The 26,634-nt window shown below is 33.1% G+C and overlaps 3 protein-coding genes across 4 annotated transcripts in view; 1 reads left to right on the plus strand and 2 right to left on the minus strand.

Annotated features, from left to right (window-relative positions):
* Window positions 1–7,823, plus strand: part of if (integrin subunit alpha inflated) — a 77,704-nt gene extending 69,881 nt beyond the window's left edge. For both annotated transcript variants that reach the window (XM_088203171.1, XM_088203170.1), the window contains 12 exons: window positions 309–532; window positions 603–843; window positions 912–1,081; window positions 1,149–1,324; window positions 1,398–1,541; window positions 1,614–1,784; window positions 1,842–2,565; window positions 2,637–2,876; window positions 4,481–4,824; window positions 4,888–5,186; window positions 5,410–5,640; window positions 6,356–7,823. In XM_088203171.1, the coding sequence (XP_088059297.1) occupies window positions 309–532; window positions 603–843; window positions 912–1,081; window positions 1,149–1,324; window positions 1,398–1,541; window positions 1,614–1,784; window positions 1,842–2,565; window positions 2,637–2,876; window positions 4,481–4,824; window positions 4,888–5,186; window positions 5,410–5,640; window positions 6,356–6,424 (3,033 nt within the window). In that variant the 3' untranslated portion in view covers window positions 6,425–7,823. The remainder of the gene's footprint in view (window positions 1–308; window positions 533–602; window positions 844–911; window positions 1,082–1,148; window positions 1,325–1,397; window positions 1,542–1,613; window positions 1,785–1,841; window positions 2,566–2,636; window positions 2,877–4,480; window positions 4,825–4,887; window positions 5,187–5,409; window positions 5,641–6,355) is intronic.
* Window positions 7,824–10,027: 2,204 nt separating this feature from the next.
* LOC148226702 (SH3 domain-binding protein 5 homolog) lies at window positions 10,028–25,655 on the minus strand. Its single transcript, XM_088203173.1, has 6 exons — window positions 25,522–25,655; window positions 16,486–16,548; window positions 16,208–16,385; window positions 16,012–16,130; window positions 15,864–15,947; window positions 10,028–12,087 (listed from the first exon to the last, which is right to left on the minus strand). Exons 1-6 carry the CDS (start codon window positions 25,570–25,572, stop codon window positions 11,308–11,310), a joined length of 1,275 nt encoding a protein of 424 aa, XP_088059299.1. The 5' UTR covers window positions 25,573–25,655; the 3' UTR covers window positions 10,028–11,307.
* Window positions 21,543–25,530, minus strand: LOC148226703 (F-BAR domain only protein 2). Its single transcript, XM_088203172.1, has one exon. The coding sequence runs from the start codon at window positions 25,450–25,452 to the stop codon at window positions 22,774–22,776; it is 2,679 nt and encodes an 892-aa protein (XP_088059298.1). The 5' UTR covers window positions 25,453–25,530; the 3' UTR covers window positions 21,543–22,773.
* Window positions 25,656–26,634: the final 979 nt, after the last annotated feature.

Raw genomic sequence — 26,634 nt, forward strand, 5'->3', positions numbered from 1 at the left:
AAATTGTCTCCCTCCTCACTTTATTTCGACTTCATCCGATAATACGTTGCTCTTTATTGCAATATATTATACAATATAAGTACAGTTTGTAAATAATTTTGAGATCCTTATCGTCTATTCCTGTATATATTAAATTTTCCTCATTTTCTTATGTTAGACTTTATCAAACACCTTCTCAAAATCAATGAAACATCTACGTTAATATTTCGACCATCTTGCACAAGATCCTCCATTTTAAAAATAAACATTTACTCACTTTAATGATGCGCATAATAAAATAAGATTTATAGCATTTAATACTTCAACAGGACAATGTACGCGATAAATTGACGCCTCTCGAGGTTGAAATCCAATATTTCTTGAGATCCGATTTAGATGGAGAAAACATACAATTGACTCGCAACCCCAAAGCTGCGTTATTGCCAATCTTAGATCAAAATACGCTCAACTCGAAGAAAGCTATAATAAATATTCAAAAAGATTGTGGCGCAGATGATGTATGCATTCCAGACTTACACTTGAATGCTGAAGCGTGAGTTTTCTACTTTTATATTATAGTTAAATTTTGCTGTATTATACAATAACATAGTTTATCTTTTCAGCAATGTTAAGAATTATCTACTGGGCACTAACGAAAATCTCATCATACACGTCATCGTTGAAAATCGTGGCGAGGATGCGTTTGAAGCATCTTACAACCTGCAATTACCGCGAGGTGTAAATTATGTAAAAATCATGCAATTAGGAGATCTTAGTATACCGGTGCAATGTTCACCATCTCACGTCAATAATACCACTACATTAAAATGTGACATTGGAAATCCTTTACCCAAAGAGAGCCTTGTAAGTAAATTATTATAAAATATAATCGGATTGTAATTGAATCTAAAAATCATTATGAAATGCTTAAGGTTCAATTTAACGTGCTGCTAGAACCTTATTATGAACATGGAATGCCATTGTATTATAACTTGCAAATGAGTGCTAACAGTACAAATCCAGAAAATCCCCTATTTGGTAATGATAATGTTCAAAACATGACAGTCAACATTTGGGTTCAAACTAAATTTGAAATTGAAAGGTATATGAAGATCTAGTTGCGATTAAGATGAAATTATATTTGTATTATAATCTATTACACTTAACAGCCATTCAACGCCACCTGAGCTTCATTACAATACTAGTTTATATTCGGGAGATAATATGACATTCGAGTACGATATTGGACCTCAATTGATACACGTCTACAAATTTAAAAACACAGGAGCTTCTCTTATAGAAAAAGCTGAAATATTTGTTGCATGGCCTTATGAGACATTAGCTGGTAAAATTGTTATAATTATGTATATTTTTAGATCCAAAATCGAGCTTCTTTTTTATATCTTTTTAATTTTTAGGTGATAGTTTGATGTATGTGCTTGAAGAACCGAAACATTCTGGTGCGATCGAATGCTTTCCAGTGGAACACATAAACGACTATAAATTGATTATTGATCCAAAGAAAAAGTCATATTTAGAATCATCTAGTTATGCTTTCAAAAGTATTTTCTTGTTATTGTTATTGTTGTATAACCTTTCATATAGCATATTTATTATATGATTCAATTACACAGGTGAATTGAAAGGAAGCAAAGCGGATGAATCTGGAAAAGTCGTTACTTCTTCTAGTGGTTCTTTAAGTTCTTCCGGTGGCGCTGTAAATAAAATGGGTGGTGGTTCAAATAGTGCCGAGTCTAAGAGTTGGAGTTATTCTTCTAAAAACGTATCCTGGTCTTCAAGTTCAGGTATGTTGTTAAATGATTAATTGAAATAATGATGTAATAATGCTGTATCTTGCGAAGGTGGCATAACGGAAGATCAAAAAAGAAGACTGGACGAAGAAGAAAGAAGTTCTAGTAAAGGAGATGGATCAAATGTTCACGCTCAAAGAGCTCAAGTAGCACACGAGAACGGTGTGATAGTAAATAAAGGACAAGCCAGCTCCGAAGGAAGTAAGCACTGGTCGTTTAGTAGCAGTCAAGGGCAGCAATCGTCTTCAGATGCGACAATTTCTAAGAATAAAAATGTCCAATGGGCTTCCCAAGGTGGCGATCAAAAATACGTTGGCGGTGAAACGAAATATGTGAATCGGTTTAACGAAGAAAATGTCAATGAAGATAATGTATACAAGAACCAAGGTTCTAGCGGTGCTAGCATTGAAAGAACGACTGGCGATCAATCTAGAGAAAGGGTTTTTATCAATAAAGGAGGTCAGGAAGGGCACGTTTACGGCGGAAGTCAAGAGGGTAGATGGACTTCCAAAGAGCAGTCTCAAAATGTCGGTGCCGGACAAAACAGCAAAGAGAGCTATTGGATAACTTACACTAGCAAACCGACTTTATATAATCAAACTTATGTTAGAAGATGGAACAGCAGTAGATCAGGATCTGGACCTACTATAGTCTACCACTCGAATAAAAATTACACATCGATGGAAGGTTCGAGTGGAGAAGATAAATATGAAACTAGCACGGAATACTATACTGTTGGAAGAGAAGGAGAACCTGGTTCATCCTTTAGCAATAGGTATGTTTGTAATTATTTTTCATTTGCGATTAATTTGTGTTTCTTTATTAATTACTTTTAAATTATTTTAGAATCAGTGCTGGAAATACCATTGATAGTACACATTCTTCAAGAGTAAGCGGACACCGTAGAACTGGATACGATCAAGATTTGGGAACGTATTATGGACAAGAAGGTGATCAAAGCCAAGGACAGGGACAGGGGTCTGTTCGTTATGGAGCTGGATCTTACACGAGCGGAGGAGGAAGACACTATAAGTTGGGAGATAGGCGCATTTATTTCAATAATGGATCAACTGCTTCTTCACAAGAGTATGTATAATTATTTTTAGGAATAGTGTTATGCTTTTAACGGCACTGTCACAAATGAGCACCGTCAAATGAGCGCTGCATCATAAGAGCTCTTGACAAAGCATATCATATGTGTGGGATAAATAAAATATGAATTTTCTTACACTTTTAAATATAAGACATTAATCTTTTAATTAACTAAAATATATTATATAATATTCGTACTCAGCCGCCATTCGCTATAAAGTTTAGTCGTCTAAAATAAATGAAAAAAAAGATCTGGTGGGCCATATACCTGCCTTAAAACTATACACATTCATTGCAAGTCGAGTCGATAATTATTTGTCAATTTAATAAAATATTACAGAACAAATCTAATGATAAATTCAAAATTAGCGTTTCATTTTAGTACAAAACATATGTATATCATACGTATGGAGAGCTATACTTTCGTATGTACGTAATAATTAATAAATAATAATGTTTTCATTGACTAATCATTTTACCGCCTATATCTCGTGAATTTTTATTCTTTGTAAATTTCTCGCAATTTACTTGTATTTTGTATACCTAATTCCTAAAATATTCATTACTTGATTTTTTCCAAGTATTTTTGCGCTCTTATGACGTGTTCTCTTTTGTCAGGCGCTCATATGACTGTCTGTGCATATGATGCAGCGCTCATACGCTCTTTTTACCGGCCGCCGCTTTTAACACTGGTTATATAGCAAATATGTTAAAGTGAATGTGTATTTTTCAATGAAATTATATTTTCACTAGTAGAAATATAATTTCACTAACGTGAAAATGTATCAAATAGTTGATTTATAATTTCACTGGAACTTTCAGAACATTTTTACCTTTGTAGTTAAAACTCAATTTGACAGTTGGTTTTAGTAAAAACGATAGTTAGATTTAGAACTTTCATTAGGTAAAGTTTGGATTGGTTAATTCGTTTAGATAAGGTGACCAGAAGTCCTTCTTTGAGGACTGTCCTCTTTGTTAGGCTTACTATAATTATGAACCTCTAAACTGGGACAGCTAAAAAATCATCCAGGGACATCATTTCAGCTTTGGGGGTGGGGCGCAAAAGATGGCCAGTCAGTGGCCCTTTTTTTAATATTTCAATTTTATTAATATTCATAGTATTTCATTATTTAACATCCGCTTACAATAAGTGACAATCGAATGAAATATATCTAAACCAAATTTTGACCAATAAGAGAGCGCAAAAAACAATTATCCCTTCTCAGAACTTTTTTCACTTTTTGTTACGAGATCGATTAGTTTTGTTCGTTCGTCTTCGTATTTATCGGTGATACTTATAATAAGTGAGGATCGAATGAAGCATATCTAAACCGAATTTTGACCAATAGGATAGTGAAAAAAACAATTATCCCTTCTCAGAAACAAAAATCCACGTCAAAAGCAATAAAATTGTGCCCTCGCCATCATAGTGGAAACACTCGCTATCGAGCGTTCCCACTGCGATGGCGCCAACACGATTTTATTGCTTTTGACGTGAATTTTACACTTCTGAGAAATGATACTTGTTTTTACGCCCTACTTATTGACCAAAATTCGTTTAAAAGGTATACTACTTTAATTTATAATTTATATTTTAGGAATAGAAACGTTGGAGCTGAAGGTCATGCAGCTGGAACACGCCATAAGTGGTCCACTGAAGAAACTGTTAATAAAAATATCATCAATAGTGGAAATCAATTACACACCGAAGGTCTTCGTCAAGGACTTGCTGCTGGTACTTATTCGAATAGTCATGAAGAAGGATTAGGCGCAATAGCAGCTGGAAAAGGATTTACTGTAAGCACATGGGATTTAGGGCAAATAAATACTGACGGTAATAGTAGAAGCAGTGCTAATGAGAATTCAATGGATAGTTCAAGAATGCACGTTACAAATAGTAATCAAGATGGACAGCAATGGAGATCTTCGGATGGTTCTCAATGTGAGTATTTTTATTTATTTTTTAACATTTAATCAATGGTACATTAATTAATATATTTTTTAGCTGCCTACCAAACTCAATATAAAAATACTTACCAAAGACAATGGGGGAGTGATTCGCTTCAAAGCGGCGATAATGTACCTACGAGCAAACCGCTGCAACACTTTAGATGGGAAAAACGATCTTCTAGAGAACGTCGGGAACTTACGCCAGAAGAAAATAATGAAAATCAACTGAGAGAAGCTATGAAGTGTTCAGGACTTAGGTGTGCAGTATTGAGATGTATAGCGGGACCATTGGCTGCGAATCAAGAAGTATTAGTTGGAATTAGATCTAGGGTTAACGTCCAAACACTACAAAAGGTACATACACTTATATTTGAAACAACTCCAGCAAACTTATTCTCTTTTAATGTGGTATATAAACATTTGTTTCACAAGTAGTCGCTATTGGAAACTTGAGCATCAGTGATTATTATATACTTTAAATTCTTAACAAATTCAATTCTAAATAAATTAGTTTGCTGGTGTGACAAGAAAAGAATAATTTTTCTACAATTGTGATTTTAAATCATATTTTTTTTAGTTGGCACCAGAAAAAAATGTAACTATAACTTCAGTAGGAGTAATAAGAGTTTTAGAACTTCCCTACATAGGAACACCAGTTGAAAGAACTCCTCTCGCTCAACAAGCGGTTACCAATTTAATACCGTTTGCATCTTTGCAACCTGCTGAGCCAGTGCCACTTTGGGTTGTGGTTCTCTCAGCTTGTGTAGGCACAGCTTTACTATTACTGTTGATTTACGGGCTCTATAAGGTATGTTATATCAATTATTTATTAAACAACTTAATTCCAGACCTGAGTTCGAATCCTGTAATGGCGGAATAGCATAGTCTGTAACGTCTCAGACTAGTAACTCTGTGGTTTCAGGTTCAAGCCCCGGCAGCGGCACTTGAATTTTATTTATAAAAATGCGCCTTGATGCATAAAATTCAAATGACACTTGAATTTTATTTAAAAAATAAAAAATAACCGGCCCCAGCCGCAGTGACATCTATTGATTATAAATTGTATAGCACATAATATACAATAGATGCCACCAATTTCCAGACTTACAGTCTGGTGGTTAATACTTTCTTGTAGGTATTCATTATGTCTGATTGACTTACTCAGTTGGTACAGATTTTCCTCTTGTAACGCATTGGGGTTACGCCTGTCAGGTTACAACAGAAGATTTAATAAAAAAAATATATGAATCATAGTGTTTTTCAATTTCTATCGTGTTTGGGAGATCAGATTTATTGATTGTTATATAATGATAATTCCGATGGATTGCATATGTTAGGTTTTCCTAGATTTTCCTTATCTTACATGTAAATATATAAAATTAAATTGGTTGCTGATTTTAGTCTGGTCTCACTACTTAGTTGTTGATTGTGCTTACATGGTTATAACGCTTTGGGCTAAAACCTTTCATGTTGCATAGAAACATTAACAATAAATAAATACTTAATTTGTTATTCAATTTCAGTGCCACTTCTTCGAACGAAACCGACCGGTTGGACCCGAGAGACAGCCACTTCGAGACGAACAACTTTGATGTTCCGTCATCTCTTAAATAGCTTGAAACATTATTTAAAAAAATCAAGTGTCGAACCAGTGATAACATAAACTAACCAAAACCTAACCTATATAGTGACAAGACAAAGTGATGTGAATTTGCACTTAACAAAATTATGAACTTTTTAACAAATTTATAAACGATATTGTATTAGTATTGCAATAATTTAATTATTTAAAAAATAAGGAGTGAATTGTTAAAACATTAAAATTATTTATTATCAATGTTAAATTGTGTTAGTATTTTTGGTGTTGTGAATGATTTATATGGATTTTTAACCAAATTTGAGTAAATGAATCCCGAGATTTTTTATTTAATAGTCATTTTTATAGTGAGATTCGTATGCAGCTACTAAAAATTAGGAATAAACGCAATATATTAAAAAATATAACAATAACGACCATTGTTAACATATCTGAAATGTAAAATAATAATATTAAACGTGTCGTCTGATAATTTAACTATCTAGTTAAAATTCGCACAAATCTTCAATGAAGATTAGTGAAAATTGACTTTTTATTCATCGAAAACATTATTTTACGACTGTGTATATAATTGTGTATATTGTAAATAATTTATTTTTATATTATTTTTGTGATCTTTTTACATTTATCACAACAAAAGTATCATCAGGTGCCTTCGTTCAGTAATATTATTATCAATCTGTAAATACTTAATGTGATAATAATTGTAAACATGAATATGAATTTAGTGCCATCGAATAAGTTTACTGTAAATTAAGATTTTTATTTCATGTGGCTTTTTCACGAATGTGCCTTAAAAGTATTTGACGTATCGATAAATGTATTTAATAATGTGTTCATAATATTGAAATGTTTTACACTGCAGTGTAGTTATAAGAAGAATTAGCGTTGCCGTGTTGAACATCTATTAAATTAGTATTACTCATAAACGTTGTAATTTTATGTCTATTGTTTGATTTTTAATTATGTGTAGAGAATTAAACACGCGGGGTAATAAACTATTTACTAAAATGTGCCATTGACGAGAGAAGAATAATGTAAATTTTATGAGCAATTTATTGCTTAGGATATAATTGAAGCTTCAGCTTTGTATTAATTTATTAAAATACCTTTAGCTTTATATTTTGGAATATGCATTTTAAAAAAAACAGTAACTAGTACGTATAAATACTTGAATTTCGCTAATTGGTATTAATCAAAATTTAATTCACCGTAATTTTAAAATACTATTTGAATTATATCAATAATGAAATGTGCCTCAGTATAAAATATTTTTTCACATCTAGTTGAAATATATCACCGAAACTGATGCTATAAGTAATTATTTGGTGATGTGTTTCAATTGTTGTACTTATAATTTGTATATGAACAGAAATATATGATATTAATAACAATTAATCTTTCTAATATGAAAATCATACTTTTTAATTTTTACCAAATAAATTGCGGGGGTTAGGGAATCACCAGAATTATCGGTGACTATAACAAAGATCTTTAAATTATTATACAATAAACCCCCTTACAGCGAACTTTCCTATAGCGTATGCGGCAGTCCAGTTGCCCCAGGCAAACACTAAATTTTCGCCCCCCCCCCTATTAATACTTTAATAACTCAATACATGAACTCAAAAATGTAATTTAAATTAAAGTAATCCAATATTATATTTGACACAATACTCTTTTGTTGGTATTTAAGAATTTGTAGGTTTTTTGTCGCGATTTTTTACGCGTGAAATAATCTAAAGAGTAGTGTGTACCAGAAAACTGATCTCCTCGGTGAAACTCACAATGAGAAATGGCAAATGCCAAGTGAGAGCACAAAATGATCTACCAAAGCCTTTGCGAAAACTCAACAGCAAGGCAGGGCGATGCTCTAGCGTCCAGAATCGCATGCCTGATCTTATTCCTGAGATGATAGCGAAGAAATACCTATAAAAAAAAAACGAAAGAAGATTCTAAAATTTTACGCCGAAACGAAACCAAACTTATTCAGTTAAATAACCGCCTGCTTCATAATCATTGTTACGCGATCGCCATCACAAATCCTAAAATATCACAAGATACAAAAAACGTTTTATTAGCGTTTATGAAGTTTGATCCACATTAACTTTCAATCCTCGTACATAATATAAAATACGTATAACATGTTTAAGGTTAACACGTACCTGGTTTATTTGCAATTCGAATAATTATATTAAATCGGTAAATCAATGGAAAATACTTTTATCAACAGATGTCATCGGCCATTTTTTTATTTTATATGAATTATTTCAATTATATTTTATGATTACTCATTGTAAGCTCTTAAACTTAAAAAAATAACATTATACACGCATTCGATAGTGAGCCTTGTGTATTTTGTTTATTTATGTACATAGTAACCTTTTTCTATGATTATCCGTCTCCATGGAAATTTAAAATAATTAAATTATTTTTTCTGATTGGTCGGAACCGTTGAGAATTGCGGTTATGCAATAATAGGCTTTATGTATGTGTAAATAGATACTATTATTCCATAGCAGATAGAGCGTACGGCCCTGGTAACACTTAAAATAATTATATATAATAATAAATAAATTATTAGCTCCACTACCTCCTCATCTATTCTACACTCCTGGTAGATTATAACAAAAAACCTGTACAAAAACGGTAGTTTAAAGCGTTTTTTTTTCTGAATATGCTTTCACGCGACTCTTGAAGTTCATATCCTAGCATAATTTGCAGAAATTAAAAAAAATACTTTTTCTAATAATTAAAATAATAAATTAATTGTCAGCTACCTTCTCACTCATATGCACTCCTGATAAATTATGACAAAAAACCCGTACAAAAACCGTTTCGTATGTCACAAAATGGTAGTTTGAGGCGATAATTTTTTAGCATATGCTTCGACGCTACTTTTTGATTGCAGGAATTAAGAAAAAAAGTTTTTTGCAATAATTAAAACAATTAATTGATTTTCTGCTTCATGGACCGACCAATGAGAGATCCGCTAAGGAATATTTTAAGGAACATTTGCCGCCGTCACGTCAGTGTTACCAGAGTGCCACCTAATTTTTGGCATAATGAATAAATAGGTCTTCGCAATAAAATATTTAATTTATCATAAAATCAATTTAACCTAAAAGTAATATTTTAAGTTGAATGTTAAGTTAAAGAGCAACGTGCTACTGATAGGTGAAGACAAGAGACTAAAAATATCGTAATAAAATAAATTTATAATAACAGGATAAATAAGAGCAATTATAATGAGTTTGGATTTATCACGAGCAGTGTTTTAGTGGTCTAAAACATTTTTTATGTCTATTATATTTAATTTACATTATTGCCTAAAAAAGTAGTGAGTTTAAAAATAATAAAATGTCTTTAAATGACACACAGTAATTAAATGCAGAATTACACATTTTAAGATGTTTAACTTTTTTCATTTCTACCATTATTATTTTATCTTAATATAATTAATATGTTTTAATTATTATCCTAAAAAAACATATTGTAGAAAAAGTTTGATAATTTATATTATTTTTTAATAGGCATTTTAAAATTTTTTTTCGGTGTCTGGCTGAAAAAATAATTATCAATCGAATAATTAAAAAATACTTGTATAAAAAATATTTTATTAAAATTATTTATATATACATCATCTATTAACTGCATTATTTAAATTGCAAGAAAAATACACATAAATATTCATATATAATACGAACGCATGTTTTCTGTCATTTAAAAAAATACAATATAACACTAAATAACAACACAAAATCATAATAATAAAAAAATAATACATGTGATAATACACAACAAAACATTTTGTACCAATTGATATGCAAATGCATTTTAGTAAACGGTAAATTAAAAATACTAAAATACACTAATTTTTAAACGTGCCATATTTTTAACAATATTTAATATCAAACAATGTAGATCTACACAACACTTTTTCAACAACATATTTAATATTTAGATGGAATGAAAATTTTAGCCAAAGCCATCTCATATTTAAAAATGACCTACAAAAAAGTTAAATTAAAAATAGAAAGCTCAATGGCACCCGTATTTTTTTAATAAAATCTTCCATAACGCTCAACGTTATTTTTGTATATCCATCGTTCACAAACATCACAACCGATAACGTATCGATAATTTGATAAAATTTTAAATGCATTTATTTTCATACGAAAATAATATGGCTTTATTAATTTTATATATATCCCAAAAATTTATCATAAAATCATAACATTAAATAAAAAATCTTAAAATACGCGAATATTTTTTTAAAAATAAATTTAAATCATTAAAAATCACCATAACCTGAAAATACGAGATCGGAATCTAACCGCACATGTCAATTTCCATACATTATGAAAAAGGGTTTACAATATAAAGTCATGTATAGCACCATGCATATTATTAATATGAAAAATTGTCAGTTTAATCTCTGTCTATTATAATAATTATTAATTTTATTTGTTCATAAGTATCGAAAACTATTTTTAAAACTGTATTAGTATCACTAGAGATACAGCGGAATAATTATGACATCAAAATGCAACATAAATGGCTTGATATATTAAAACACCTTAACCCTTCAATTGGATGTATTGAAAAACACTAATCGCATTTTTTTATAAAATTGAGATAATTTTAATTACATCTTATACAGAAAAAAATCACTAACCGTCCAAAAATTGTGTGATGAAATTTCTACAGAAAATTGAAATATCTATTTCATCAATATATTCCACTGTAAACTAGTTTAGCATAATTGTATTAATATATATATCCATAAGATTTATTACAATATAAAATTAATGAGATTTTATATCACAACTTTTAAGTAATCATCATAAGATTAAAATCAACCTAATCTAGAAAAACTTACTGGTCATTTGCAATTTCAGATTCTCGATTGGAATTGGAGACAGGTTCAGAAACAATTATTTTTTCTATCGGTTCGTTTGATTCAGTTTTAATTTCTTCGTCTAGTGATACTTCATTTTTATTGTCACAATCGTCGTTTTCATCCGATTTGTATTGAGCCACATCTTCGAGATGTTCATAAGACTTTTTCACGGGTTCCGGTGTAAAACTGTACGATTGTTGCGGCGATTGCGAAGCTGTACTCTTCAGGGATTTATTCTGCTGCGCCTTTTCTCTAAGCATAAGCATCTGATCCAGCCGGTTTACAGTCTCGTTCAATTCAGTCTCCCAAGCAAAATCGCTGCTTGCGCCCCCTTCCACTGGTCTAGCTGCCAATCGTCTCACTCGATTCCTCAACTCTTCCAAAGTCTTCGTCTCATCGTTGGCTTCTTCGCTTTCTTCCGAAGAAATACTCCTCATACCCAAATCGTGCCGTTCTAGCTCCAACGAATAATCGGTGTAATTCTCGGCTCCGACTCCCGGCTCTCTCGGACCGACTGGACATTCGCCGACGGCGTCTCCGTATATATCTCCCCGTTTCATGTGTATCTCGTCCGATATAGTTTCTAACATTTTCAACGATTGTGAATATCTAAACTTGGCTTTTGATATTAAGCCTTGGATATATTCAATGCGTTCTTTTTGAGTGTTGAGCTGTTCTTGGCACAGTTGCTTCTCGTCAAAGTACGGACGTGATTTGATGACATGTTTTCGAAGATGATCTTCCAGTTGTTGTAACTATATTTTTGGAAAAATTAACATTATTAAAATGTAACAATATTGACAACAAATACATTTTTGATATATCATCGCTGCACATTAAATATGAACCATGTAATATAGATTATACAGTAATAATTTTTATAAGAAAAATGTTCATAGTGAATAGAAGGCTTATTACAGATTTAAAACGACCTTCTAACATTCTTTACTTTTGTCTTATAACTTCCGAAGGTGAATCAATATTGTTGTCTTTTACATCTAAGAGTTGCTAATGAATTCAACCTAAGTACACGCTTTGACTGATGTTGAATATGTTAATATACACCTTGCAACGTTTATGCTTTATATGGTCAGTAAACAGGAAAACAGTATCAATTTCTTGACAATGCCTTCTCATACACGCTAAAGTCATTATTTTTAAAGATTTATTTGCCGAATAATCTTTGGTTGTTGCATCAAACAACATCTTTCCATAGATTTTGCGTAAGTATTAGATATTATATCCTAATATAAACATCATTTTCAATAAAATTATGTGTCGAATCATGGTATTATTTACAATTCTACAAAAACCTAGGTATGTATCTGGGGTTAATATTTTAATAACTAAAATTTCTGATTTTAAACTATTTCGTTCATACAAAATAGAAATAATATTAATATTTTTTCTCTGCAAAAAAGATATTTGACTCCTTATAAAGGAGCTGATTATTGCTATCGCTTTAAATTAAAAAAAATAACAACTTTCTTGTAAATGTTTTTCTTTACAGGAGAAATTAGCATTTTAAGCTTCTTAGAAGTTATATATTATTTGAGGGGGAGGGGAGGAGACGGGACAAATTCTTGGGGCCCAACTCTGGAAAAAATCATAGAAAGAATATATTTATAAAAAAAGTAAAAATCGACCTCAAATAATGAATCTGAACAGTTGTTTTACATGTACCTATATACTGATGTATTTCAGGTATTAGTTCCTTTAGCCCTTTTTTATACATATTATACAAGAAATAAAAGGAGCAGAACATTGCCTTCAAAAGCACCTACTTTCTAGGTAGTATTTTCACAATAAACATTATCATTCAAAGGGACAGATTGTAGTTTTTTGACGCAACTCCGTTTGTGTTAAAGTTGAATTTATTGCTTTTTGAACTTTAAAAAAAATTAGACATGAAAGAAAATATTCAACGAATGTTAATTAGTAGCAGTAAATTTAGGTATTCGATCTGAATTTTGAGATCGAGTACCTAGGGAAGAAGCAAAAAAATAACGAAAAATCAACAACAGCACCAGCTGAATTATATAAATTAATATGTTTTTATAGATTGTATTAACGGTAATTTGACAACTAGATTTAATGCAGCAAAATAAATAAATAATACATTCAGTTTTATGTAGTTATTCATAAAAGTAAATATAGAAAAAAACATTCGAATCTATCCCGAAAATATTTTTAAAATATGTCATTTCAGTAAAATCGTATCGGAATACATTTTCACCAGTAGATATATATTTTTACCAGTGAAAATATAAATTATCTGGGAGGTGTGCTAATAAAATTATACGATTTCAACTTTTCTATATGTAGCAATATATATTTACATACTTATTATTCATTTACATCCGATGTATAAATGTTACAGTGAATGTGTATTTTTTGGTAGTTATATTTTTACTAGTTAAAGTTCAAATACATTTTCTCCAGTAGATACATATTTCTACTAGCGAAAATATAATTTAATTGATAGGCACTAATATGCTGCTCTAAAATGTCTATGATACTCAATTTGACAGTTGCGAAACGTTTATTTTCTGTTCAAACCGAAACCTTAGGTTTAATTTTAGTCCAATAGAATTATAGTCAAAAATACAAAATAAACTAAACCAAATCATCTCTCAGGGGAAAATAAGCGGAAGAATAAGTACATAGATGGACTTCGCATCTCACATATTACTCCTTAGTTTGTCTGCATTTCGATATTATACTATATTTAAAAAATATAGGTGTCCTTACCGATATTACTATGACATCTAATATAAAAGGGCTGATTAAAGTATTTTCAAACCGAATTTTGGTCAATAGGAAAGCGCAAAAGAATTATCACTTTTCAGAAGCAAAAATTCACGTCAAAAGCCATAAAATCGTGCCGTCGTCATCACAGTGGGAACGTTCGTTACCGAGCGTTTAAAATTAATTAATCAAATAAAAGCACAATATTTAATGGCGTAGTTTACTGGTGTGCAGAGGTTCAGGATATTTTAAATTCTAATAGACTCTCCTAGAATTATGGAATTTATTAAATTGCTATGCTATCACTTATTGACAGGTTTCCAGAAGAAGACATAGCATGTTGAAATGTTTTAGATCTTCATAAAAAACAATTTAAATACAGAGCTCGGAAAAAACAATAAAAAACTTTGTTAAATATGAATATCTAATTAGAAATAACGATGAAAACTATTAGAACAATTACAGATTGCAAGTTTTTTATTGATGAAATATATAAAACTGGTTATATAAAATCATTTAATGACATTATTATGTACATATGTATGTCCTTAAAGATGGAAAGTATAAAGAATTCAATGATATTTGTGGGACGTTTTAAACATCAAGTACTGAATGTGAACGTGGATTTAGCTAGATGAATGTTATCAAATCTAAAGCACATATTAAATTATAGATAAAACATTTAGATAATTTATTGAAAATTAAGTCATATATATTATTAGAAAAACGGATTGATTTGAATGTTTTATATACAATTTGGCCAAATCGTAAAGATCGGCGTGAAAACATAAAAACTAATTTATTAGTTAACCTATTAGTTAAATTTTTTTTAATAAGTGTTGCCGCAAGTCTAAGCCATTTTTAATGAATATAATTAAATAATCTAATGATCATTAAATATATAAAAAAAAATATCTTCTACATTATATATGAAATAAATTCTATTTTAGAAGTAAATTATTTTAATTGGAATATTTTTTCTATTGAAATTTAATTTTCATAATTTAATTGATATTAAATCATAAGAGCACCTATTTATGCCATAAGTTATTAAAATATTATTTCAATAAATTAAAATGTTATTCAACCATAATTTTTACAAAAAAACATATTACAAGGCTAAAAGGTTAATGACCGTTTTAGGTGCCCAATGCATATTGGTGATTTTCTTGATGACTTCTATAGGTGTCATCTGCAGTTCAATGGTTAATTCATGAAATGTACTAATATTAATCTTTTCAGATAATACAAGTTTATTATTTATAAAAATTGTTTTATCAGTTTCTTCTTTTATTATATTATATAGATATTTATATAATAAATAAAATATTTGAAATACGTTTTATTTATTTAATTTGTAATATTTTTAATTTTAGGATATGTTTTTAAATAGCTTCAGAAAACATGTCATAGGAACTGCCAGTAAAAAACAATGTTCAATAATCAGTTTATGATTTTTTTTGTATTTTATGTGACTGATACATCAGCTCTAGATAATGTAGACTCGGCACAAAGATTAATATGATCTATGGTCACATAGGTCACGTCCAAGTGCGTCATTTATATGACACATACTTCTTTAACTATTTATTTTTATTTTTACATAGTTTATACTTCAATGATAAGATAAATAAATCACACTGAATTGCATTAATATTACTGTTAAAATCTTCACATAGATAATATTAAATATGCAGCGACAATATGCCTAAAGCTTATCATATATACAAAGTATTAGATAAGCATCGAAAATTTAACTCTAACCAGCATGAAAAATGCATACCTTTGTTTCAGCTCCATTGAAGAGTTGCGCACGTTTATGATGCTCACGACCGCTTTCTGCTTTCTTATTCTCGGCATCCGTGACCTAAAAAAATCAATTGACCATCAAAAATGTATCCTTCAATTACTATACTCACGAAAAGCTATACCTTTATGGTGGCATGATTGAGCATTTCTTGCCAAGCACTATCAAACTGCCATTCGTGCTGATTGCTTTTGAACCGTTGCTCCGCTAAGGCCACAGTTTCTTTAGCAGCTGCGTGGATTTCTAAAAATACACCGCGATAAACATATAATATAAATGAGCATACAATGTAGTTCATTCTGTAGAAGTTTAACACTTACCGCTAGCGCGTTGGTAAGCAACGGCAGCTCTCTGGCAAGCCGCTCGAGCTTCTTGGGCGGCAGCCGCTGCTTCGTGATAAGGCCTGGCTCTCTCCACACTGTTCCCCAAACGTTGAGCAAGACCTTTGAGCCTACGGGTAGCTTCGTTCAAAAGCATTCGGAACGTGGTGTTAGATTCCTAAAAATAAACATATTTCCATAACGAGAAGCCACATTGATAATCACATTACTTGTCGATGAACTGCACTAATGCAATTTAGGTCGACTGCTTTACTCACCTCTAGCTCTAATTCTAGTCTGTTAATCTCTGCCGTTTCAGTGTTTAACTTTTCTAGTTCGAGCTGAAAAATTAATACAAACAATGTATTGGATATCTAACTGTCATGTTAGAATACATCACCGACTTTGACGAAGATCGATTATTAATTATATTATACTAAAAAAAGAGGTATGCATTTTCAGCTTTGTACGCACAAGTATGCGGGCAGAACCTATTTGACCAAAAATATTGTCAATTTAACGGATAATAAATGTCCTTGTGGCAACCCTGAATCCTAATCAGACAGGATGCAGCACAGATTTGTGAAAAAGAACATTAGAGTTTTGTCGGTATTTATTCTTATCTCGTTCTGAACTATTTTTTCTGCACAACCGTCGCAATGTTATTTTTTTACAGTAGTCGCGCTGAACTATGTTAAAAATTTTATCGTCAAACACTGTAAGCGTAAATTTCCTGCAATGCGTTCATTACAATGTGTTCAAACATTCCGTTCTAATGCAAACAAACTTACACATGTAGCAAGGTAAACGTAGTACTTACGTTGCACGTCGTCAGATGATAACCTCTACTCTGCTTCTCGATCGGACGGATTGGTATCTCATTGAATCACCGACAAGATTGTTGTGTAATTTTTATTTAAAAACCGTAACATTACAAAAATAATGTTGCATAAACATAACTATACATTAAAACCAGTACAGTGCAAGTCATTAACATTCTTTTTAATTTCTTAAAAATATTCATTTAAAAGGAAAGTTAAACTAAACAGCTTTGGTTTTACAAATCAAGACCGAAAATATCTTTAATTACATACATTTTTGTGACGTTACAATAATTACAATATGAGCATATTTTTACACATGAGTAAATAAACGGATACTTAAAATTAACAACGAAAAACTTACACAAAAACAACTATATATTTGCTTAGAATAAAACATAAATATTGCAATAATTGAACATAATTTCGAATAAACTACAGGGCCGTTACAAAAGAACTGAACAATTTTTGAAATAATCGAAAGTATTAAATCGCTTATGAAATATAACTTTGGAATTTTTATTAGCTATATATTAATTTAACAATAATATTACGTTCGATCCTTTTGCGACGCCCGTATATGCGCATATACGTACGAATATCGATAATAAAAATATATTTTTATATAACGTAGAATATGAATTTTAAAACAAATATGCAGCGTCCTCGTCTAAAATAACATAAGCAGTGATACTGCCGGCAAAGTGCGATAATAATTCAAGGGCAATAGATATCCCATTCAAATTTCACATGTGTTTATATATAATACTAAATTTATAATATAATAAAGCATATTCTCTATCAACGTTGAAAAGGTTGTCTGGCAAATTGAAACAGATTAAATGACACAACTAGCATCGTGAACAGCTTGACCCCAGTAATTGAGTTACGGACGATTCAAACACCAATTGAAACCAAAGCACCGGTAACGAACAAAACATACGCACTACTAAAACGAAGGACGCTACATTTGGAATGATTACGACGATGAAACAAAATATAAAATTACAATAATTTGAACTATACATTAATTTAAAATAATGACAATAACTAAAGAAGTAAATTCATATATACATAATATAAATAATCAGTTTCAAAACGTTAACTTAGGACGCGCAACGTACAAATAGTTTTTATCGGGTTTTTTGGGCGTTTTTCAAACACAATTGCACTGATACTCGATTGGTGAACTATACTAACAAAAAAATGCGTACGTAAATATTATAGTAACGATTACGCAATATATGGCAATTAAAACATAAATCGAGTATAATTTTAATGGTAACTAAATCAAAGAAGATATTAAAACAGATTTTTAAAATATATTACATGAATTTTTTTATATAATTCGATGATATCAACTCAATGGTGATATTCAATTTACAATATTATTAAATGTCGATATCCACACATACAAACTTGTGGTTGAGAATTATTGTCTTTAAAATTAAAAAAATATTTTTAATAATTATTTAAGAATATTTGACATAATTATTTTATTTGAAGTTGTTAGATCAGAAGTTACATAATACATAAAAAATAATACCAAGGTATTATTTAGATCTATTTATATTATAACATTTATTATAGTTCTGCAGATTCAAATGAATATATAAAGTAGTAAAGGCATATGTTTTGCTAAATCACTTACAACTATAAGTATTCTCAAAAAAGCGACAAAATAAATCTCTCGAAACATGCTCTAACCACACATCAAGATTCAGTACAACATATCTATACCGCACCCGCGAACCAAGGTATATAGAGTACCACATATCCGACCGAGTTCCTGATCATTTTAATCAATATTAATATATCAACATATTACAAACGGGAAACCAAATAATTGGCTCCAGTTAGATTAATGCAGACAACAGGAAGCCAATTTTTTGGCTTTACATCAAAATTTAATTGAAAGTGTATTGCATATAATTCATCCGAGTTTTTTAATTTAAATAGCATTTAAGTATTTGAAGACGGCAATAAAAAATAAATAAACATGAGCCGTTTTTTTGAAAGTGGTATAAGTACATTTTTGGAAAAATGAGTTAATGGTAATTTTAGTCAGATAATATCCTCTTTTTATATTTATAATCACAGTCAATGTTGCAGGATATTCCCATAAATTAATCAAAAGAAGCTGAACTGTAAAATGTTATCGCCAGAATGTTTTTTTAAAAGTGGAATTGACTTTTCATACTTTGTATTTATAGATTCATTATAATATAATTACAATTATTTATTAATAAACTCGATTATTCGTTTTCTTATATTAAAAATACATTTTAGAAAAGCCAACTTCAATTAAAATACAAATTTAAAATTGCTATTATCTATATTTTTCATAATTTGTTATTATTGAAATTAGTATAAGTCTATTTGTGACTAAAAAAAACATTTGTTTTCTTTAACATTTTTAATAATTACTATTGCATAATAAAATTTAACAGCTTTATAGTTTTAAAAACATTTCTAACGCTTGCCAATATTTATAGGTTGGTTCAAATGCAAACCCTTAAATATTTCAACGTATGAATAAATGGACTTATCCCACTTTCAAAAAATATAGCATTAATTGCAAAATGGCCAGTTATGTGTTAATACGAAGGTGGGTCAAATGAAAACCCTAAAAATATAAACTATATTGTCCTATACATTGCTAACAGCGTTTTATATATAGTATGAATCAGTAATGCAACACGAAGGCACTGCAGTAGCTTAAAACGGCCGCTGCACGTATAGTAGTGCTCTTGTCATTTGTTTTTTTTAATAGTGAAGGAGTGAAATCTATTGAAATTAATCGACGTATGGTGATGCACGCATGTGTATGAGTGGACTAGAAAGTTTATGCACTCTTTTGGGATAAACGAGTGGTAATTTTAAAGCACTACATGCAACAGTACGGCACTACCAGTCAAAAGTTTAAGACTAAAACCTGCAACAATGTTCATAGTCACAAATCCACCCTTATTTATTTTAATTATTAAAATATTATTACCCAATAAAATTACATTAAAACTACAGGATCAGCATTAGTAACAAAAAAATAAAGCAATTTTAAAATAGCAAATGCTACATATGGGCAAACATTTAAACAGGTAAGGTCTTATTTTTCAACAGGACAATGCTCATCAACACTCCCAAATAAAAGAAGAATTTTTATAATATATCTAATTTATATTAAGAATATCAACAAAAAATAGTATGGTATTAAGCTTTTGACTGGTTATGTACATGCTGTTTATTTTCATCATGACGAAATATTCGTCCCCAGTGATTATAATTATTAGGCGACGGTAGGAAAAATAGTTCCGATCCAACACTAATATTTTTGTTTATTAACACTACCTACCAGTGACACCAATTGGTGTCCTGATTGTGCCGAATGTTAAATACCGCGGACGCCAATTGGCGTCTTCTGTATATAATGATTTCAATGTCAAATTAAAAGTATTTTATTTGAAATTTTCTAAGGCATGACTAAATATATATGCGAATTTTTATTTTATTTTGAAAAAGATAAATATTTATACACATATATTTTGTATTTCTTTAAATTTTACTTTTTTTAAATATTCTTTGATTTTTTGAGTAAATTTATCATATCATTTACCGTTACAGAGTTGGATTACCGACAATCTCAAAATGGTCAGTTTAATGAAATTCTATTGTATTTTTTTCTGTCCCGTAATAAATAAATTCCCACATATTTACTGTGAAAGAAATGAACAGATACCATAATCATTTCAACACATACAAACTGCAAATGAAATGGGTGGATGTAACAAAGTGTTTTACTTTGATATTACTGATGGGCCTTGTGAAAAAAGGATCATTACATCTGTATTGGTTAACAAATCAAAAGCCGATTTAAATAGTATATTATAATAAATACACGAAAGGAGTAGGAAAAACAAAAAAGTGGACGAAAAAGGTTGCCTTATATTTATTCAACTGTGCTCTTTTTAATGCATTTACTACCTATAAAAGTAAATTTAAACACTAAAATGAAATTTTATGAATATTTGATGAGCATCGAAAATTTTTGGATAAAAAACAAAGAGCCATCAGAAATGGAGACAGCATTTATGACATTTAGAAACAGTAATGTTTCTCCTTGTATCATTTAAAAAAAAAATAATAGTATAATTTAAGAATAAGTATCATAAATCTCAATGTGCATCGATTTTCAATTTATTCATCTTACTCTTTCAAGTTTCATTGTATAACTAATTATTGTGAAAGTTGATTTACAAGTAAAAGACAGTGTGTAATATTCACATATGTGCATAATTAGTATGGAGCAAATTAAAAAGGTGAGTGAATATTTGATTGCAATTAAATTATATAACAGTAAATTTGTAGTAATAAAAAATTAATTTTTGCAGATAAACATTTGCAACCAATCTTGAATAATCGCAAATACTTTGTGACCGAAAGCTAAAAAAATACTAATTCTATTACCTAATGGATTATTTTTGAATATACGTATAATTTTTTTTAGGTATATCATATTTTTCTTTGTTAACATTGTGAAAGAAGTGTGCAGGAAAAAATGTTTTTATAAATTTGCAAAAGCTTGAGCTGGTTGTCTAAATTTTAATTATATTATTTAAATACTGAGATTACTCATTTTTATTTTAGTAATTAAAAAAAATATGTCATATGTTAACGACTTTTATAACCAGAAAGGAGCTTTTGGATGCTGTTTCCGGTGCATTCGGACACCATTTGCAGCTGTTAAAAATCGAAGTGTTGGCATGACAAAACAGTATTGAATTCATTTATATACAGAAATAAAATATAAACCAGCAATATAACAACAATAAAAAATCCCCATCATCTAACGCTTAAAATTTAGTCGAGAAGTATCTTGTAATATTATTTCGTAGCGTAACATATTCTGTAAATGCCCCGTACGTGGTTCTTGGCATTACGGTCACGTAGCGAATGAGCCCCGTATGTGGCGCGTGGCATTAGTGAAACTGTCGGTCGGTAGTGTTAAATTAAAAAATATTTTTTAAGGTTTTCATTTCACATCAGTTTTTATCATTTGTGTGTTAAAAAAATACCTGCGTATGTTAGATGCAGTTGCGGTATAAATATATCGTACCCAGATCTTTACGTTGCTTATAAATTTACATCATAAACCCTGTTTCATCCTCACAACTGTGGATATCGACCATTTACGTTGTGTAATATAACAATAGACAAATAAATTTTAACATAGCTTTATAGTTCATCGTCGCTAGACACGCTCGAGAGTCGGTTAGCCCTCTCGGCGGATTCGATTACAAAAATTATACAATACGCGAGTTCCTAACGTAATATCCTATATGCTAACTTTACCTCATAGGCACAGTGATCAGTTCCGCAAAACACTCATCGCTTAGATACGGTCTTCGCCGAGACTAAACCGTAAATTGACAAAAATATTCGTTCGAAGACGACGACGACGGTGACAAAGCCCGAATAAAGTATGGCCAGTCAGTTGTGCATTAGACGGGAGATGAACGCTTACAGTGTTTGATCTTTAATCTTAAGTTTACGCTTCAGATTCGAGAGCGAAGTCTGCTCTTCGAATCTCGAATCCGGTTTTAGTTTAACGATTCAAAAAATACATACCGACAACCGCCGTGAACCGCAAGGGTAGCCGAAAGAGAGAGAAACGGTAAAAGAGCCTAATGCACCCCTGCCGGAGCCATAGTTTATTTTCGTTCGATCGCATTACATGTTATACGTTCGCTAGTCGCCGTCGCATATGTACTTCCCGGAAACGAATCTCCGCTTGACGAGCGACAGTCTGTATCCGGAGCCGACGAGCTCGAACTCGACCGCCGACAGGGTGGCGCCTTCGCAATTGAACTGAGACACGATCGTCGACTTGGGCGACGGACCGGACTCGAGCTCCACGTGAGCCCGCAGAGAGCCGACGCCGTGGTTGTCAGAGTGCTGCGACAGCTCGGTGAACTTCCACAGGAGTCCGGTCGACTCTTCGTTGGAATACGTCTGACAGCCGGGCTTGGAGTTCACCTTCAGCACGTCTCCTTCGATCGGCACCGATATCGACAAGTTCAAGAGCGGCGAGGGCGAACTCATCCCGTGCAGATTGTACTTATAGTCGATCTTCAGGTCCGTGTGCGACTTCTCACACTTCCAATACGACACCAGTTGAAACGGGCACGAAGATGCTCCGTATTTGGGTTTTATCTGATATTTCAGGATGTCCACGTTGAAGTAGGCGGCGCCGGGGTTCTTCTCCGACTGCCTTTTGAGGAGCGACGTCAAAGCGTTCATGTTGAACTCGACTACGGTATCTTTGGGCGAAGCTCCCGGATTGAGACAGACCAACTGCTTGTTCGGCAGCACGTTGTCTAGCTTGGAGGTGTTCTTCAGTCTGAAACAGAGCTTCGCCGGATTGGGATTGTTGGCTAAGACGCCCACTATTCCGGTCGGGAACGACAGCATCATGTCGCCGGACATCTTGACTTGACATTTGGTTTCGTCCGCGCCTTTGAAGTAGCAGTGGATGATCTCGTGAAAGGCGACGGCCAGCGGAATGGTATCGGCCATTCCGATGGTGAGCGGAGAGGGCCCTCGGGAGGCGACGGTGACTCCGCCCGCGCGAAACTCTCCGGTCTCGGACCTTCTGGACGGAGGTCTAGGTATTGCTATCGAAGTCGAAGGCGTGACGGCTCGCTTCTCGGAAGCGTCTCCCGATTCCGAGATAGTATCGTTGGCGTCTCCGGATCCGACGGGCGTCGGACTCTCGAGCAGAGCGCCTCTGGAGCTCTGCAGCGACGAGTACGGATTGGCGGCGTTGCCTAACGGAGACGTCGGATTGCTTCCGGTCGGACTCTGAAAGAAATTTAGTCCTAGGAGATCGCTGCTCGGTTTCATTCCGGCGGCGTTGGAACCGCGCCTAGCCGTTCCGACTGGAAATAAAGATAGATTCTCGACAGTCGCTACTAATTCGTCCACGCTGGCCGACATGGGTGCTGCTCCGTTGCTCAGCGGTTTGATCTCGACGTGTATCTTTTGCTCTCGCTCTTCTTCCGAGTCCGAATCCGACGTACTATATATACTCCCTTTGTCATCTTTAGGTCTTATGCAATAGCCGTCTTCGTCCACTTCCGGAGATTGTACGGATTCCAAATCTTTAGAGGCCGTTTCTTCTTCCTTTTCTTCCAGATCGCTCTTATCTTCGATAGTACCGGTGTTGTCGGTCAGATCGTCTTTCTTCTTTTTCGACTTTTTCAACTTAGCTTTCGCTCTCTTGCTCCTTAGAAACCATCTAGATTCTCGTAGCGGATTTCTACCCATCTGAGTCTCGTCAGCTTTGTCAGCGGGCGGCGGAGCCGCTCCGGATTGAGTTCCGCTCGGACTGGAAGGCGCCGAACACGGCGCCGCTCCGTCTAAACTACCGCCGGGTTCGTCTTTGCTTTGAAAGTTGGGCGTGAAGAGATTGAGAAGCGAAGTGGTGCGCCTAGAAGTCTTTTGAGCGAACGTCGGCTCCTTTTTGGCTAATTTTAAAACGGCCGCGTTCTTGGTTCTCTGCTCCGCGTGCGAACCGTTGGCGACGGCGGCGATTTGATCGTTCTCCGATATAGAATTATTAGCGGAGGCTGCTTTGACGTTAGAATCTATCGAATTGTACTTATCGAAGACGAACTGCTCGAGCAGCTTTTCGACGGTCATCTCGAGACACTGGTGTTTGAAGTCTACGTGGACCTGTCCGACCAGGTCGTGATTGTTCTGCACGAGCTCCACGTAAGCGGCGACGAACTGCTTCATCTGCTTGAGGTGGAGCTCTTCGACGTCTTGAAAGTGTTTACAGGTGAGCGTCATCTTGGTCTCGAATTCGCGCTTGACGGAGGCGTACTTCTCGGAGAGCGCCTTGTAGTCCTCTCTGAGCTTCTTGAGCTTCGTGTCGGCCTTTTCCAAGTCTTTGGCAGAGGCGTTCTCCTTCTTGAGCTTTTCCACCTCGGCCGCCTTGGACTGGTACAGGTCCTTGGCCTTGGAGAGCGACTGCTTGGTGCTCTGCGCAGCCAGGACGATCTCCAGAGTGCTCGACTCGGAGTCTTTGACGGACTTGTGCTTCTTGTGGAGGTCGTCCGCGTAGCGCGACACGTCCTTGACGAGCTCGCCGACTTTCTGGAACATGTGCTGGTGCAGCGTAGCCAGTTTCTCAGCGGAGCTCTTGAAGGCGGCCCAGACGGGGGCGAAGGCTCCCTGTTGCGCACCGCCGTTGGCTTGTTTGGCCAGCTTCGCCAGGAGCTTGGAATTGGTCTCCTCGACGGCGGAGCGCTCGCGCAAAAACTCCGACAGCTCTTTGCTGGCGTTGAGGCCATACTTCATATTCTGGTAGAGGATGTCGTAGCTGGCGTGCTCGGCCGAGAAGTAGTCGGCGAAGTTGAGCGTCATGGCGGCGGGCGGCGATCGGCGATCAGCGAACGGCGGGGCACTTTCGGCTGTTCACGCGACGCTACTGACCTGGATACGAGGGTCCAGCTCCGGGGAGACGTCGTCCTCGGAGGCCGCCATCGCGCGAGGGCACTCGCACTGCCCGCAACGACCCCCACCACTACACCACTACACCACTACTACCGACCGCACTGCTGCCAACCTCCGCCGATAGCCTTTTCTTTTCGTTCCGATCGAATTAATTGTTAATCATTAATCACCAAATTCATAAATAATATATTCAGTAGCAGCTAATGAAAATTTAAACAGGGGCCAAAAAAATATTTTTCTTTTTTTAAAAACTAAACATTTTAATAATTTATTTGGCTAAACATACATATAATACATAATAATAAACATAAACGGAAAATAAAAAAATACTATAATATATTTTATTTCTTAATGCACGAAGGCGTTTCTTTATTCCATTTTAAAAACACGCTACATTTTTATTTTTGCAGATTGTCTTTTTAATTGGAAATAATTTCACTTTTATTTATTTTTTTTTAAGTATATTTTAAACCATCTTAAAATTATTTCACTTATACTGATATTCTCTAATTTCTTCAATATTATTATTCTATTTATTGTTGAAAAAGCTCTCTTGAAATCCAAGAAAACTGCTTCACTGATTTTGTTTGTATTCTTGGCTAACAACCAATCATTTATAACTACTTGTAATGCAGTCTCAGTGGGCTGTTTTCTCTAAATTCCGATTATTGTTCACATAATATTGTTTTCGATTCAAGACAACATGTTGATTGGTCTCATTTCTATAACATTTTTACTATTTTTATTTTAGATTCTTCAAATGATCGAGTATTTCTCCTTCGGAGATGTGAAAACGCTCGTTACCGAGCGTTCCCACCGCAACGTTGCCGACACGATTTTATTACTTTTGACCTGAATTTTTAACTTCTAAGAAGTGATAATTGTTTTTGTGTCTCCTATTGGTCAAAATTCGGTGTAGATATACTTCATTTGATTCTTACTTATTGCAACTTGTAATATTGTTATTAAAAGTTTTAGTGTCTGAATTTGGCCAGAAAAATGCATGTCATTTAATGAAATACTATAAATCTTAATGAATTGGAAATATTAAAAACGATCACTGACTGGCCAAATTTTGCTCCCTCCCTCTTC

The sequence above is a fragment of the Plectrocnemia conspersa genome, unplaced genomic scaffold, assembly GCF_051122295.1.
Source record: "Plectrocnemia conspersa isolate PC_06_02 unplaced genomic scaffold, ASM5112229v1 ptg000014l, whole genome shotgun sequence".
In the NCBI taxonomy this organism is placed as follows: Eukaryota; Metazoa; Arthropoda; class Insecta; order Trichoptera; family Polycentropodidae; genus Plectrocnemia; species Plectrocnemia conspersa.